At 34.7% G+C, this 15,588-nt stretch overlaps 1 protein-coding gene across 1 annotated transcript in view; it reads right to left on the bottom strand.

The window, feature by feature from the left end:
* cac (calcium voltage-gated channel subunit cacophony) overlaps positions 1-15,588 on the bottom strand; it is a 534,146-nt gene that overhangs the window by 303,399 nt on the left and 215,159 nt on the right. Inside the window, exons 7-9 of the mRNA XM_089100885.1 lie at positions 13,871-14,026; positions 10,148-10,368; positions 1,093-1,196 (exon numbers count right to left, since the gene is read on the bottom strand). Coding sequence (XP_088957011.1) covers positions 1,093-1,196; positions 10,148-10,368; positions 13,871-14,026 — 481 coding nt within the window. The remainder of the gene's footprint in view (positions 1-1,092; positions 1,197-10,147; positions 10,369-13,870; positions 14,027-15,588) is intronic.

Below are 15,588 nucleotides of genomic sequence, written 5' to 3'. Positions count from 1 at the left end.
GATGTTACAAATGGTGATTTTCAACTTGTTTACCAGCTGACTAATGAGGTGGGTGGGAAACAGAGTAGCAGACTCAACAAGGTCAAAGACGAGAATGAAATCATTTTATCAGATCCAGATATAATTGACAAAAAGTGGACAGCAAAATTTAAAAAAGTATTAAAAGGACGGAGACAATTTATTGCTGTGACAATAGAAAAGACTACCCTTATACCTGATCATGTACATATTACTCACGGGGATCTTAATCATCTCACAGTTTCTTAGTGCAGTTTTACCATTATTTTAGCCTGTTAATATAATACTTTTGGTTATAGTAGAGCGCAGATTGTTTACCAAACCAAAGTAAGAAGATTCTAAAGCTATATTGACTTAGCTTTTTTGTTTTTAAGATTTTTTGTGTTTAAGTTTGGTTTCTGATCTTGACTAATTCCAAAAGCTAATTTTTTCATATTCTATATGCTCTTTCCAGCCCTACACAGGGGCACCATCTAATGAAAAACTAGGGGGAGGGGGGGGGAGGTCTTTTACATTTCTGACATGAAGATAAAAATAAGAACTTTTCAAAATGTAGGGGGTGGCAGTGTATTGTTTTTTTGATTTTTTTTTATATACAAAAAAAAAAAATATTTTTAAAACCTAGGGGATGGGGGTAAAGCAATCTACGGTAAAAAATTTCTCCTAATCCTCAATTGGTGTCCTTTGCCCTAAAGACGGTTTAATGGATGTCTTTGTTTAAATACCTGCTTCGTTTTCGTTATTCATTTGCTCAAAATTATTCTCACTGTTGTTTTGTCTTTTGTTTCTTTCTAGTTGTTTTGCTCTTTGTTTTTCCATAAGCAAACTGAAGTAAAATATTTAATAAATTATAGAATAAAATAGTAAGATATAATAATAGAGATAGAATATAATAAGATATAATATAAAAAAGATAAAAATAATAAGATATAACACAATAATATTATTTAATAACAAAAAAAATTATAATACAATGTGATAAAAGATATAATAAGAGATGAAATGAAATAACAATAAGATAAAATAACAAAATATAAAGAATAAAATAATAAGTAAAATAATAGTGTTACTTACCCACTGAGCACACCAAGAACTAAGTTAAGCATGAAGAAGGAACCAATCACAATTAAGGGGACGAAGTACATCCAATTAAAAGTGTTCCCTATGGCATCGTTTGTCTGGAAAAATACGTAAAATCAATATTATGTAAAAAAGGAATTTTAGAAAAGAGAAAAAGTATAACGGATAAGAAATTTTCTCTTATAGGTCTTTTGAAAAAGTAAAATCGACTTTACGTCATATAGCCTGATATAAAGACCGCTAGATTACAGTGTATTTAGCATTTTAGTATCAAAACTGTCTATGAAGAAACGTTTGATCATGATAAGGGAAAAGAATAAATGCAATTAAAATATTTCCCACTGGATAGTTTATCTTGAAATATTATAATCACATCAAGTAGGGTGAAAATAAATGATCTTAGATTTTGAACAAGATTTTATAAAAGGGAATACAGAGGTTTCTACAGCAAAGCTTTCAATATCAAAAAAATTCTGCTGGAAATGAGCAGATTTTAGAAGGAGTTTCTCTAACTTAAGCGCCATCTAAAGCCGCAAAACCTGATTCACCTTAGTGCTACTTCAGCTTTGGTTTATTTTTAATAATTATTTCATGTGTGATCAAAATAAGAGGAAGGTGTGTTCAAGGCCATACCCAGGATTTTTACGGGGGGGGGGAGGGGGTTTACACAAAAAAATGTATATTTTTTATATCTATTTTGTTACGTTTTTACGAGTTAGAAAAACATTTCAGGGGGGGGGGGTCAAAAACCCCTAACCCCCCTGGGTACGGCCTTGGGTGTGTTTAAAGAGATTAAAATTAAGAAAGCATACGTAAATTATTATGGGCATTAAAATTATAAGTTTTATATACATACTTATAGTTGGGGGAGATTGTATCAAACTTCAAAGACTAATGACTGCATAACTTTCACCCACCAAAGGGATAGAGGGCTAAAAAAATATTCCTCCTTCTCACTTCAAGAATGTCTAAATCCCCTTACTAACTTAAAAAAACGATGATATATGGTAAAATCTGGGTATATGAGCCTACAGAGAGACTGTCATGTGAAAGGAATATCTCATAAAAATATGTTTGAACATTAATGAAACAAATTGTTGAAAACACCAATTTTCTTGTCTTCTTTGTAACTTTTTTCCCTACCACTATTTAAAATCAGGGGTACCTAATGTGGTGCTTTTGTTAAAAATAGTTTAGCCCATATTTTATACATCTGCTGAACGTAAGGCTGAAGAACTTTAACAGGATACTTTAATGAAACAATTACATCCTCAAGAAAAGGGTTCCAGAATAATGTGCGGGGCTGAACAACAACATATTTTAAAAGTGCTAACTCCTATTTAAATCCTCCTGAAGGTAATCAGAGCTGGCTGTTTTCTGGGTTACCGCAGGGAGTAGTTTTGCACCAAACTTGGTGACTCTCTTAGGCAGTATGAAAATTAGATTCGACAGGCTCAAAGGATTAAATCTTTCGTACAAGTTACAATGCAGTAACTTTTTCTTTTAATTTGGTACTTGTGTATTATCCCGACTACACTCAAGTTCTTGGTGATTCTCTTATGCAGTTTGAATTGTTCAAAATCATTCGGAGGACTCAAAGGATTAAATCTATCGTACAAGTTACATGGCAGTAACTTTTTTGATTTGGTACTTGAGTATTATCCCGACTACACTCAAGTTCTTGATCTGAGTAAAACTGGTTTCTCTGTCTGTATTCGGAAATAAATAGCTTAGGCTGAGTGAGACAATTATTGTAACTATGCAGGTATATTTTAATTAAATATCTAATATATAGAGTTGGTTACATTGGGTATTTAATATAACACTTTCTGGGTGGCCTGACTTCCATAATTCTCTGTGCTTGTTTCCATTATCAAATAAAAAAGAAAACGTCCGAAAATAATTTTTTAAAAGAAAAGTAAAGGCCATTTTAAACTCAAGATCAGAAGATACAAATACCTGTTAAAACTCAAACTCAAAACGACCAGAAATTACTATTAAAGAATAAATGAAACCCAAAACGAACAGATTTTAAATAAACAATCATAGCAATAAACATACAACAAGTAATAATATAAATGAATAAATAGATCTTAAAGCGAGTAATGCTTAGTTTGAACATGAAAATCAAGCTTAAAACGAAAAAAATTATTTTCCTATTGAAGTATAAATGAAACTTAAAACGAACAGAAATTAAATAAACAATTAATGCAAACAATCATACAATAGATATTAATGTAAATTATTAAATAAATCTTAAAACGAGTGAAACTTAAATTGAGTATGCAAATCAAGCTTGAAACGAACAAAAATCACTACAAACAAGAGTTTGGGTATCGCCTCCGTCCCCCACTGTAAAAGTCTAAAACATACTGCGTCATTGGCACTTTACTGAAAACCAATTTTACAACAAATATTTTCTTTTGTACTTAATATTGAAAATAAACATTACAATTATAGTAACATTTTAAACTAATGAGTTTTTAGCAAACTCATTTATTCAGGTTAATTTGTTAGCTCTTTTTAAAGTTTTTCAAGACGGAGAAGTGTTTCACTACAAACAAGTGTTTGAATACTGCCCCCTTCCTTAACTGTAAATAAAAACCAAAAGCCTACTGCGTCATTGGCACTTAACTGAAAATGAATTATATTACATATATTTTCTTTCCCAGTTCTTACAGCATTGAAAATAAAAATAAAATTACAGTAAAATAAATTCTTGAACGGATGGATCTTTAATTGATGATTGTTTATTTGATTTCTGTTCGTTTTAAGTTTAATTTTGGGGTTCATTTATTCTTTAATAGTAATTTCTGGTCGTTTTGAGTTTGAATTTTAACAGGTATTTGTATCTGCTGAGCTTAAGTATAAAATGGCCTTTACTTTTCTTCGAAAAAATTATTTTTCGGAAAGTTTTTTTTTAATCAATTTTTGTTCGTTTTGATTGCAAAATTTCTTATTTCAAAATCAAACTTAAAAAAAAAAAAAAAATAAAATGTTCATCAAAGTTTCAAAACTGGTATCGAAGTAACAATATTAAAGTGAAAAATGGGTTTGTGTCAACCTCGGAGTTTTTATTATCTGATGTTTGAACTATTTTTAACAAAATAATTATCTAAAATTTTTTATCGGATGGGTTTGGGGAAAAATTGTGTGGGGAGGGGGGGGGGGCTAATTACCCTTCAGCCTCTTTTGACTCTTTAAAAGTGAACTAAAGATTTCTTTTTTCAATCAAATCAGCCCTGTATGAAGTTTATATGAGTACCCTTTCTATAAGAACCATATATGTATAACTTACAACACCTGTCCCTGGGTCCTGGGGGGTTGTGTCGATCCCGGAGTTTTAATATCTGATGGTTGAATTATTTGTAACAAAATGGTCACCTCAAATTTTTATCAGATGGGTTTATCCATCCAATAAACCCAAAGGTATGTAGGATGGGAGGAGTTAGTTGACCTCCGATCTTTTTTCACTCTGAGAAAATGGAATATAACTTCTTATTTCCATTCAAATGAACCCTCTCTGAAGTTTATACAAGCATCCCTTTCATAAGAACCACATAAGGCCCCAGGACATAGCTTACAATGCCTGCCCCCGGGCCCTGGGGGGTTGGGTCGACACCGGAGTTTTTGTTATCTGACCTTTAAACTATTTTGAACGAATGGCTATCTCAAAGTTCTTATCAGATGGAGTTGAGGAAAATAGGGCGTGAAGAAGAGGGCTAGTTGCCCTCCGATCTCTTTTGACTCTTAAAAAATGAACAAGAGCTTTCAATTTCTAATTATATGAGCCCTCTCAGAAGTTTATACGAGCATACCTTCCATAAGAAGCATATATTCCCCCAGAGCAATGCTTAAAACGCCTGCCCCGGGCCCTGGGAGGGGGGGATTCGACATAGGAGTTTTTCTTATCTGACCTTTGACCTATTTTTAACGAAATGGCCATACGTAAAGGCGTTTTTTTTTGCAAGATCTTTGAAATATTTTGAACAAAATGCCTACCTCAAATTTTTTATCAGATGTATATGGAGAAAAAGGGCTAGGGGGGGCTAGTTGCACTCCGATCACTCTTGACTCTTAAAGAGGGCACTAGAACTCTCGATTTTCAATTTAATGAGCCCCCTTTGAAGTTTATATGACGACACCTTCTGTATGAAGTTCCTCTGGGAAAAACTAAATGGAGTGTCGGGGAGAGACTAGATGCCCTCCAGTTAATTTTGACTCTTAAAAAGTGAATTACAATTTTCAATTTCCGATCAAATGAGCCCTCTATGAAGTTTGCTATACGAAATGAGCCCTCTATGAAGGACGTTATACGAGCATTCTTCCATAACAACCATATATGCCCCCAGGGCATAGCTAAAAACGTCTACTCCTGGGCCCTGTGGGGCTGTGTTGACACCGGAGTTTTTGTTATCTGAACTTTGAACTATTTTGAACAAAATGTCTATCTCAAAATTTTCATCTAATGCGTTTAGGACGTGGAAGGGGGGGGGGGCTAGTTGCTCTCCGATCTCTTTTGACTCTTAAACGTTGAACAAGAAATTTCAATTTCCAATCAAATGAGCCCTCTCCGAAATTTATACGAGCATCCCGTCCACAAAAACTATATATGCCCATAGAGCATTGCTCATAAGGCCTGCCTCCGGCCCCTGGGGGGTTGCGTCGACACAGGAATTTTCCTTATCTGACCTTTGAAGTATTTTTAAAGAAATGGCTAGTATAAAAATTTCATCAGATGGGCTTGGGAAAAAAGGGTGTGTATGGAGGGGCCTAGTTGCCCTCGGATATCTTTGGACTCCTAAAAATTTAACTAGAACTTTCAATTTCCAATCAAATGAGCCCTCTCTAAAGTTTATACGAGCATCCCTTTCATAACAACCATATACGTCCCAAGGACAACACTTACAACGCCTATCCCCCGAACCCTGGGGGAGTTTTTCTTATCTAATTTTTGAACAATTTCCAAAACACTGGCTATCTCAAAATTTGTATCGGATTGGTTTGGGGAAAAAGGTGTGGGAGGGGGCTAGTTGCCCTTAACTCTCTTGACTCTTAAAAACTGAACTAAAACTTCCAATTTCCGATCAAATGAGCCTTCTATGAAGTTTATACGAGCATCCCTTTCATAAGAACCCTACATGTGCTTAAGGTATAATTTTGAACGCCTCCCCCTGGGCCCTGGGGAGTTGTATTGACATGAACTGTTTTGAAAAAAATTTCGATCTCAAAAGTTTCATCAAAGGGGTTTGTAAAAAGAAGGCGGGGCGGGGGGGGGGGTCTAGCTGCCCTCGGATCAATTTTGAATATTAAAAAGTGAGCTTTAAATTTAAATCTCCAATCAAATGAGCCCTCTCTGAATTTTATACAAGCATCCCTTTTATAAGAGCAATATATCCCACAGGGCATAACTTACAACACCTGCCCCCGAGCTCTGGGGAATTGTAACGATACCTGAGTTTTTCTTATCTGACTTTTGATCCATTTTTAACTTAATGGCTATCTCAAAATTTTTATTGGATACATTTGGAGAAAAAGGGGCGTGAGGGTGGCTAGTTGCCCTTCAATCTTTTTTTAATCTTAAATAGTAAACTAGAACTTTCAATTTCCAATCAAATGAGTCCTCTTTAAAGTTAATACGAGTATCCCTTCCATAGGACCCATATATGCCCCCAGGTAATATCTTACAACGCCTGCCCCCGGGCCCTGGGGAGGTTTATCGACACCGGCATTTTTTGCAAATGATCTTTGAGCTATTTTTATTTTTAACGAAATAACTATCTCAAAATTTTAATCGGATGCATTTGGAAAAAACGGTATAGGGGGGGGGGGGGAGCTGATTACCCACCAATATCTTTTGACGCTTAAAAAGTGAACTAGAAATTTCAATTTCCAATTAAATGAGCCCTCTCTGAAGTTTATACGAGCATTCCTTCCATAAGAACCACATATGCCCCCAGGGCATAACTTATAACCCTTCCCCTATAGACTGTGGGGGGAGTGTCCTGCTCAAACATATAATTTCAATAACTTTCAACTACGTTGAACACAATGGCTGTATCAAAATTTTGATTGAATGTTTTAAAAAATGGTGGGTTTGGAAGGGGTGCTAGTTGCCTTCCAATCACTTTGACCATTAAAAAGGTAACTAGTCATTTAAATTTCCAATCGAATGAGCCATAACTGAAGTTTCTACGACAACGCTTCCTATAAAAACCTTATATGCCTCCAGGCCATAGCTTACAACCCTTGCCCCGAGGGCTGTTGGGGGAGGGGGGTTGTTATCCTCAGAGAACTAATTTCCTGAATTTTCAACTACGTTGAACAAAATGGCTATCTCAAGATTTTGATTGGATATGTTTTGGGAAAATGTGGCCTGAGAGGGGGGTTAGTTGCCCTCCAATCAATTTCAACCATTAAAAAGTACACTAGCCCTTTGAATTTCCAATTGAATGAGTCCTTTTTAAAGTTTCTACGGCAAAGCTCTGTGTAAAAACCTTAAATGCCGCCAGGGCATAACTTACAACCCTTGCCCTGAGTGCTGCGGGGGAGTGTCCTCCTCAAAATATAATTTCTATTTGGAAATCAACTATGCTGAACAAAATGGCTATCTAAAAATTTTGATTGTATGTGTTTGGGGAACTGGTTAGCGTGGAAGGGGTGTTAGTTGCCTTCCAATCACTTTTGACCCATAAAAAGGGCATTAGAACTCTCAATTTCCAATCGAATGAGCCCTCTTTGAAGTTTCTACAACGACCCTTTCCATATGAAGTGCCTCTGGGAAAAAATATAATAATAATAAAACATTGGAGCCATATGGCCTTTATTATAGGCATCGCTACAGCGTTGCCTCTGATTTTATTACTAAAGTATTATATTTTCATCAGATTTTGGTATATTTCGTTATTATTAACCTAACTTCACTTCTTGAGTAATACCAAAGTGGCTTTATTTTGGGAAAGTAATTTTTTACTTTTTCGTGACTTGCAGACAATTTAATCCTTAACCTTCCATCGTTTTGATAAGCATATTGGCACTAATTGCTCAGTTGGGATGCTTTGGGAGTGGAACTTCATTTATTAATATGGAAAGGTTTTGTAATCAATGTAAGGCTACATTGATGCATTAGCCTGTAATTTAGAACAAGGGTTGGGGAGATTACCCAAGACAGGGCTTATGTGAAGATTCTGCAGCCCCACGACCTTTAATAGCTTAGAACCAAACTGTTTAGCACTTGTTAATGTTTTTGTTTGTGCCAATTACCTTGGTATAATTATTAGTAAAGATGGTGGGAGCAGTGAAGATGTTAAAAATAGAATAGCCACTGATCATGGTGTTTTTTCACAGTTAAAAAAGTTTGGAAGAATAGGAAGATAAGTCTGCAAACCAAGATTAGAAATTTGGAAGCTAGACGGATGACAGTGGTCAAATATGGCTCTGAAGCATGGGCGCTCCGAAAAGCAGATAAAGATTTGATAGATATTTTCTAGAAAAATTACCTACAAATTGTTCTGGGTACTCGGCTGACTGACCGTATTTCAAACTGTTTTCTTGGGCTATAATGAGAGAAATGTTGAGGTGGCTAAGGCACATTTTGCGGATGAAGGATGACAGATTGCAGAAGACTGTCCTTTTCGGCCAACCGTCTAGGGATAAACGAAAAGTTGGTCGTTCGCGGTTGGGGTGCGAGGATAACTTGAACTTGTTTTTACTGTACTTTTTTTTGTTCTGTATAGCATTGTAATTTACTGTCTTTTGCAGTACTGTTCATGCTAATGAACAGTAACTGTAAAGGGAACCTAGTTAATAGGAACAGTTACTCTTAAACTGATACTTGTTTGTACATATATAACTGTACATGTACTGTATAGCATTGTACTTTGCGTGTCCTTACATTATTGTTCTTGTTAATAAACAGTAAGTTGAAAGGGAACCTGGTTAATAGAAACAGTCTACATTAAGATCTGTTTAAATTTTCTTTGCCAAATAATTTTTGAAAAGCTGACGTGGCTTGATAGATGGTAACTCTGCCTTGAGATTTCAGCTTGGAATGCTTTAATTAATCGACTATTTGTAGCGTTCGGCTATTCAATAAACTGCCATTTTTTCTCAGGGTTTGGCCCTGATCATCTCAACACAGAAATAAGTTTGCCACACCATATTCGAAGGGGACTGCCCCTTTATCAACCTTCGCTCTTTATGCTAAAGTCTTAAAGTTCTTTAAAATACTTCTCATTCTAATTTGACGGCCCTTGTGTTTCAGGATTTGCTCTTAAAGAATTGTGACGAGGTTTGAGAGAGTGAGAGTTGAGAAAGGGGCGAGAAGGGTGTGCCTTAACAGAGACCATTATTCTTAGAAAAAAATGTTGAATGGGTAATATAACTGAACTAGTCTTTTGTCATTACAGGAGGGTTGCCAACTGGACACATTTTATGTCAAAATGACACCATTCCAAAGTGCCAGGACACAAAAACAAAAAAGGACAAAAAAGTAAAACATTTTAGAAATTTAGGATACAAAAGGGCAAAAAGGAGTATATTGTGCAAAATGTGACACAAAATGAAGCTTTTCCCAACTGAATATATATTTTGGTAAAAAATGTCACTTTTCCAAAAAGTAGTGCTTTTTTTCGGTATATTTCTTTCTTTTTGAACATGAAAGTTTTTCCTGAGATGTTGTCAGTAAAGGATTTTTTCAAAGTAAGAATTTACGTTTATATGAATTTTGTGCTTTCATACTAAGTCATTTTGTATTAATGTTTCATATAGATTTTTTTTTCATTATATTTAATGTTAACTGGCCGCTTTGAAAGAGGTTTACAAAACGCCTTTTGGTCAATAGTAAAAGTGATAAGAAAAAAACCTAGTTTTCTAGATTTCAAGATGGACATATCTAAGCTAAGAATGACGTGTTTTTGAATGCTCAGGGGACACATTTATGGACCAAAAAGTTGGCAACCCTGTATTACAGTGTTAAATTCTCAGGAAGAGTTTTCCCGCAGAATCATAAAATATGCCAATAAGATGGTGCAGGATACATCCAGCTTACCCAATAAAGAATGGACGTCCAACCTTCCATGGTAATACATTGGAACACTGTCAACATAGCAAAACCGATGTTATCAAATGATGTTATTCCAAAATTAGGTCCTTCCCATTTCTCTAAGCACATAGAACTACTGTAATCACAGACATAGCTACCCGGTGCTGCTAATGACGAGTTATCTGAATGGCAAGGTGTCTCTTCTTCTCCTTCGGTAACAACCTCATCTAAAAAATAACAAAAAGTTTCAGTTACAATTATAAAACATAATTACTAGTAAAAATATTATAGATAAATTATAAAAGGAAGGTCTTGAACTATGGAGGGAGCGTATATCAAAAAGACAAATTCTTTTTCAGCCAAAAAAAAAAACAAAACAAAATGTTTATAAGTTGGCGCATTTTTTCATATTTCAACAGCAGGAGTCAGAAGGCAGCTCAGACTCAGACAGGTCAGACTCAGACTCAGCTAAAACCCAGAAGAAAGAGTTGGCTATTTACCTTTGTTAGAATCTTTTCCTTGAAAAAACAATTAAGTAAGTAATTAACAACAATGTAATAAATAACAAAATTAAACTGATTAATGGAGACAGGCTTCCAGTAACTACAACTAATACAGCCAAATAGCGTACTTTAGTATCTGGCCACCAGAGGCCAACACAGCTGAGCACACTCCTCTCCCATCCTAATTTATTCAAAGCTTAACTCTTTAACTCCCCCTCCCATTAAATTGCAGTTTTCCTTTAGATTCTTGCTTGCAAGACCTCCATTGAAATCTGCTCTTTTAGGCATATGACAATCCCCTTGCTACACAATGACCCACATCCCCTCCTTCATAATAGCTGAGGTACAAATGTATATTTTTATATATTACTGAAAATAATTTCATGAAAAATCAAGTGAATCAACTTTGTTAAATCAAGCATTATGATAAATATCTATATTTACCATTTTCTTATATGGACTAGACTACGTGACTTTTCTGGACCGAATGAGCCACAGTGGCTCAGCTACCATGCGTAATTACTCCTCAGCGACCAGGAAGCTCAAAATATAGTTTTTGATATTTATAAATTGATTCGATAGCGCAGAATTGCCAGTCGATGGCAACTCGGCCGTCTCAGGGGCAAAATCATAGTTTGGTGCAACAAAATGGTACAATGGTACAATTTACTTGTTCTCAGGAAAAAGCACTAGAACTTTTAATTTCTGTCCAAATCAACCATTTCCAGTTCAACTACAGCCATTAATTTGGTTTGATCATTCCTGTGATAAAAAAAAATAACAAATAAACACGCAGCTGTGATATCCCCTTTGGGAAAAAATACTGAATTCCACATAATTATAAATAGAAGATTCAAATTCCTGTGATAAAAAAAATAACAAATAAACACGCAGCTGTGATATCCCCTTTGGGAAAAAATACTGAATTCCACATAATTATAAATAGAAGATTCAAATTCCTGGAATAGGGCTCTCTGGTATTCTGAATCTAATTGTGGATTATTCATTTATATTGCTTACCATTTTTCGGGTGTTTCTCCCCTTTTTCAAAATTCGGATAAATTTCCTCAGGCGCGTAGCTTTTGATGTGTAAAATTAAATTTAAAAATTTTTTTATATTAGGAATAAGCAGGAAAAGCTTATTCTTTTGATGCATCATTTTTTTCTTTCTTACCAAAATTACGCTTCATAGAGTATCGGTCACTGTTGCCCGAAGCCGCTTCTTACTTACATTTTGTTATCTCAAACTTTTTGGCAATTATCTCATTTTATGCTATACCTTTTCTGCCCTTCTTTTATTCAATACCCCTTATACACAATTATATATACCTCTTAATTTATTTTTACTTATTTTTATCTAATACCCCTTAATTTAAACACAGAAAGACTGTTTATTTATGTTTATTTCTAAATCACACAACATGTTAGTGCAGCAATCGCTCGGATTCTAGTGTTTCTTTCACACTAGCATAACATTAGAGGAAATATAAGTATTTATGAAGACCACACTGCTTTCCATAAGGCACAAATAACAGTTCAAATGGGGATAAATCCTTTTATTAGACATTGAGAGTAGTTATAAAATTTCTGAATATTTCGAGCATAGTGATCGTCGTCAGTGATCGAAGTATCCAGATATTTGTCATTGTTTTCACTATCTAATAGAAGGATTTATCCCCATTTGAACTCTTATTGAACTGTTATTTACATTAGATTTAATGTTGCAGTACATAACCTTACGGAGCCAATTTTATCTCCAACATAGGTAATCCGAAGTATAGAATAAGGTTATTTATGCAATAGAACAAGGTGTATAATGTTAAGTAAGAAAAATTAAAAAAATATTCTATAAGAAAAATTAATATAGCAGCAGAAAAGTGAACTCTAGATGGAAACGTAAATTTTGAATAAAAATTAATAAACCGGAAACCTCTTAACGCTTGATTAGAGCTGGAAACTCTACCTTCATGCTCCATTCAAATATTTTCGAATAGTTTGCTTATGATAACTGTTTACTTATGCTTAAAAAAATATGCTTATAGTTTGCTTATGCTTATTATGAGATGTAAGTTAGACTTAGAATATGAGTAAGATGGTTTTGCAGATTTTTAAGTTAGTCTATTATGAAAAATTTACATATGAAAGGGTCTACGTAGCGTATGGCAAGGCCCATCAAGCACTTAGTATAGAAAATAATCTTGGAAGTGTGAAAGCAACTTAACTCATATTTTAGGTCAGAAAAATGAAAGCAGTGCAATTTATTGATCTGAGCCACATTTGCCACAATTTATTGATTACTGCCACAGAAGTTAGGGGAAGCTCTTTCGCTTATATTACAAAGGTAAAAACTTTGCCCTGATATGTTCCCAGAGGAAGTAACGAAAGAGATACTGCCAGGAAAAAGTAGCGGAAAAATCATGGGCAACTCGGTTTTTATTTCCCTGAGCGTCTCTAATTAGCTTTATAAACAAGAAAATAGATATTTCACTTTATTGATTTTTAGGAAAGATTTAAGCAAGCTTTCAGATAGATTTAAAAGATGAAATAACTTTTCATTTTTTATTGAATGCTACGACTGTTTCATTTTATCCAAACTATTAAAAAAATTTGATTAAACTCCAGAGAATAATTTAAAACAAATAAAAAAGAGGTAATTTATAGTCACTTGCAGAAAGGGATAAAATACATATATTGCAGCCACCACTTCTGTTTAACCGTCCAAAAGAAGAATAAAAAAAAAGAAAGTTTTTTTTTTGTTTGTATTTGACATTTGTCTGTTTATTATATTTCGTAGACTTTTATATACCTTTTCTTTTTTCCTCTTTGTTCTTTTTTTTCTACTTTGATCTATTATTTTATTCTTCATGTTGCACCAAGGACAGGTAAGCATAGTTCTCAACCAAAACATTTCTTCCTTATTCACTTTGACTGTGAACAACGCGTTTTCCTCGTTATCATGCGTTTTCTCATCCTGTCATGCCTAGCAATTGTAACTTCAGAAATTACTGAAACTGAATTTCAAAAGTGAAACTTTTTTTTTTTTTTTTTTTTTTTTTTTTTTTTTTTTTTTTTACTGTGACATTTGCTCATTTTTCGCCTGCGGCCTTTGGGACGTACAACCGGTTTTTACTGCAACACTAAGATGAATAACAAAAACAGAGCTTAATTTTTAAAAATCATTTAAAAGGGAAAAGAAGAAAATTCAAAAAAAGAGAAGGAAACTCACTAAAATCTTCTATGCTGTAGCATGTTTTGTGGAACGCTCCTGAATAAAACTCCAATCCTATTATAGCAAATATGACAATAGCAAACAACACCAATAAACCAATTTGTAACAAAGGTGCCATAGCTTTTATAATAGACTTTAAAACAACTTGAAGGCCTGAAAAAAAGCTTAATTAAATCAAATCGAACTGTTGCTAGAACTACGTAATAACGCCTTTTGACAGTTTTCTGCACAGTTCATATAATTATCCAGTAAGCTTATCGCAGATAATTTCTGGTCTTCGTTCTCGGTGCGAACAAAAAGCTCCTCCCACTTCTTCGTGCAGTTATTAATAGCGGGTTTCCACTTGTTTCGCGTCTGACTTGTCTACCCGTGAAAAGATCTGACGCCGCTTATGTTTCTACGTTCTCTGGAGCACTCGCACCCCGGTCCGGGTTTTTATAATGGGTGAGATAGGGAATGATAATACTGGATAATTATATGAACTGTGGTTTTCTGTAACAGATGCCGCATGTTCCTCTTGAGGTTGACAGTTGTGCGTAACTTTGGCAGTTGTGCATGTTTTGACCATTTCTTATTGTTATAATGAAGTTATTATACATAATTGAGTTTTTATTTCAATCGAGGAAAATATTCAAATAAATTAAAAAAGGAGATGTTAAGATACTGTATGAGTTTAGTATCTGAACGAAGAGGAACTAACTTATGAACCTAATCGGATTATCTTTTGTACTCTACTGTGTTAGATTGCGCAATTAACTTGCGGATTTAATTGTGAGGGATTGTTCACTTCATACAAAGTGAGTTATTATTTATCATAGTGAATAATTTAGTTCCACAACTGAATATTTACTTTTGGTCAAGTAACCTTGAATTAAGACTGATTAACAGTTCGTGAATCTGCAGTGTCTCGTCAGAATAAATGTCGGGAAAAAAGCAGCCCCTAAGGCTACCACACGAAAAGGATACTCCCACTGAAACCCTTGGTCAGTTGCCCTTCCAACCTACATCTAAAGCTCTTCCTGGACCCCCCCTCAACTACGCGGTCCAAAACAGTTCGCCACTTGTCAGGAATTCAGGCCTTAGTCGCAACTAACTCTAATGAAAGAGGTGAGACGCCTGGCAAAAAGAGGAAAAAGGATGAAACTCGTTCTCCAGTGATAGTGCAACCCCTCCCTTCAAGTGTCCCAGAAACTAGTACTACAGATTACCCCAATTATTATACTGTCTCAATCAAGAAAACCAATGGCCAATCCTTTTCAAAAGATCGAATATTGCAAATTAGGAAAGCTGTCTTTCTGATCGCCAAGGTCAATTTTGAACTTATTTTCAAGCCGGACGAGTCTATTGATATTTACTTTACGTCTTCTCAGGCAGCAGACCATGTCCTGTCCAATTCCAAAAAAATAATTCTTGAGGGCTCGAAAATTTTAGCCACAAAAAAAGATGTGGAAAAGTTACACAAGTATGTGCTTTATGGTGTTGATACCAGTGTAAAAGTGGAGGAAATACAAACTGAAGTAATAGATTCTTCAGACCTTCTCATAAATCCTTCAACTGCAATAAGGCTAAATTTAAACAAAAAAGGAGTCCTTCACCTAAGCCGTTCAATCCTCATTTCCTGCAAAGTTGAGCTAAACAGAGAAATATTCTTGTACGGTATGTCCCTTTTTTTTATACAAGATTTATAAGCCTAAGCCCCTACAATGCTCCACTTA

Source organism: Artemia sp. Qi Xiang Cuo, chromosome 15, assembly GCF_049724085.1.
Source record: "Artemia sp. Qi Xiang Cuo chromosome 15, ASM4972408v1, whole genome shotgun sequence".
NCBI classification, from domain to species: Eukaryota; Metazoa; Arthropoda; class Branchiopoda; order Anostraca; family Artemiidae; genus Artemia; species Artemia sp. Qi Xiang Cuo.
This window is presented reverse-complemented; position numbering and strand designations above follow the sequence as displayed.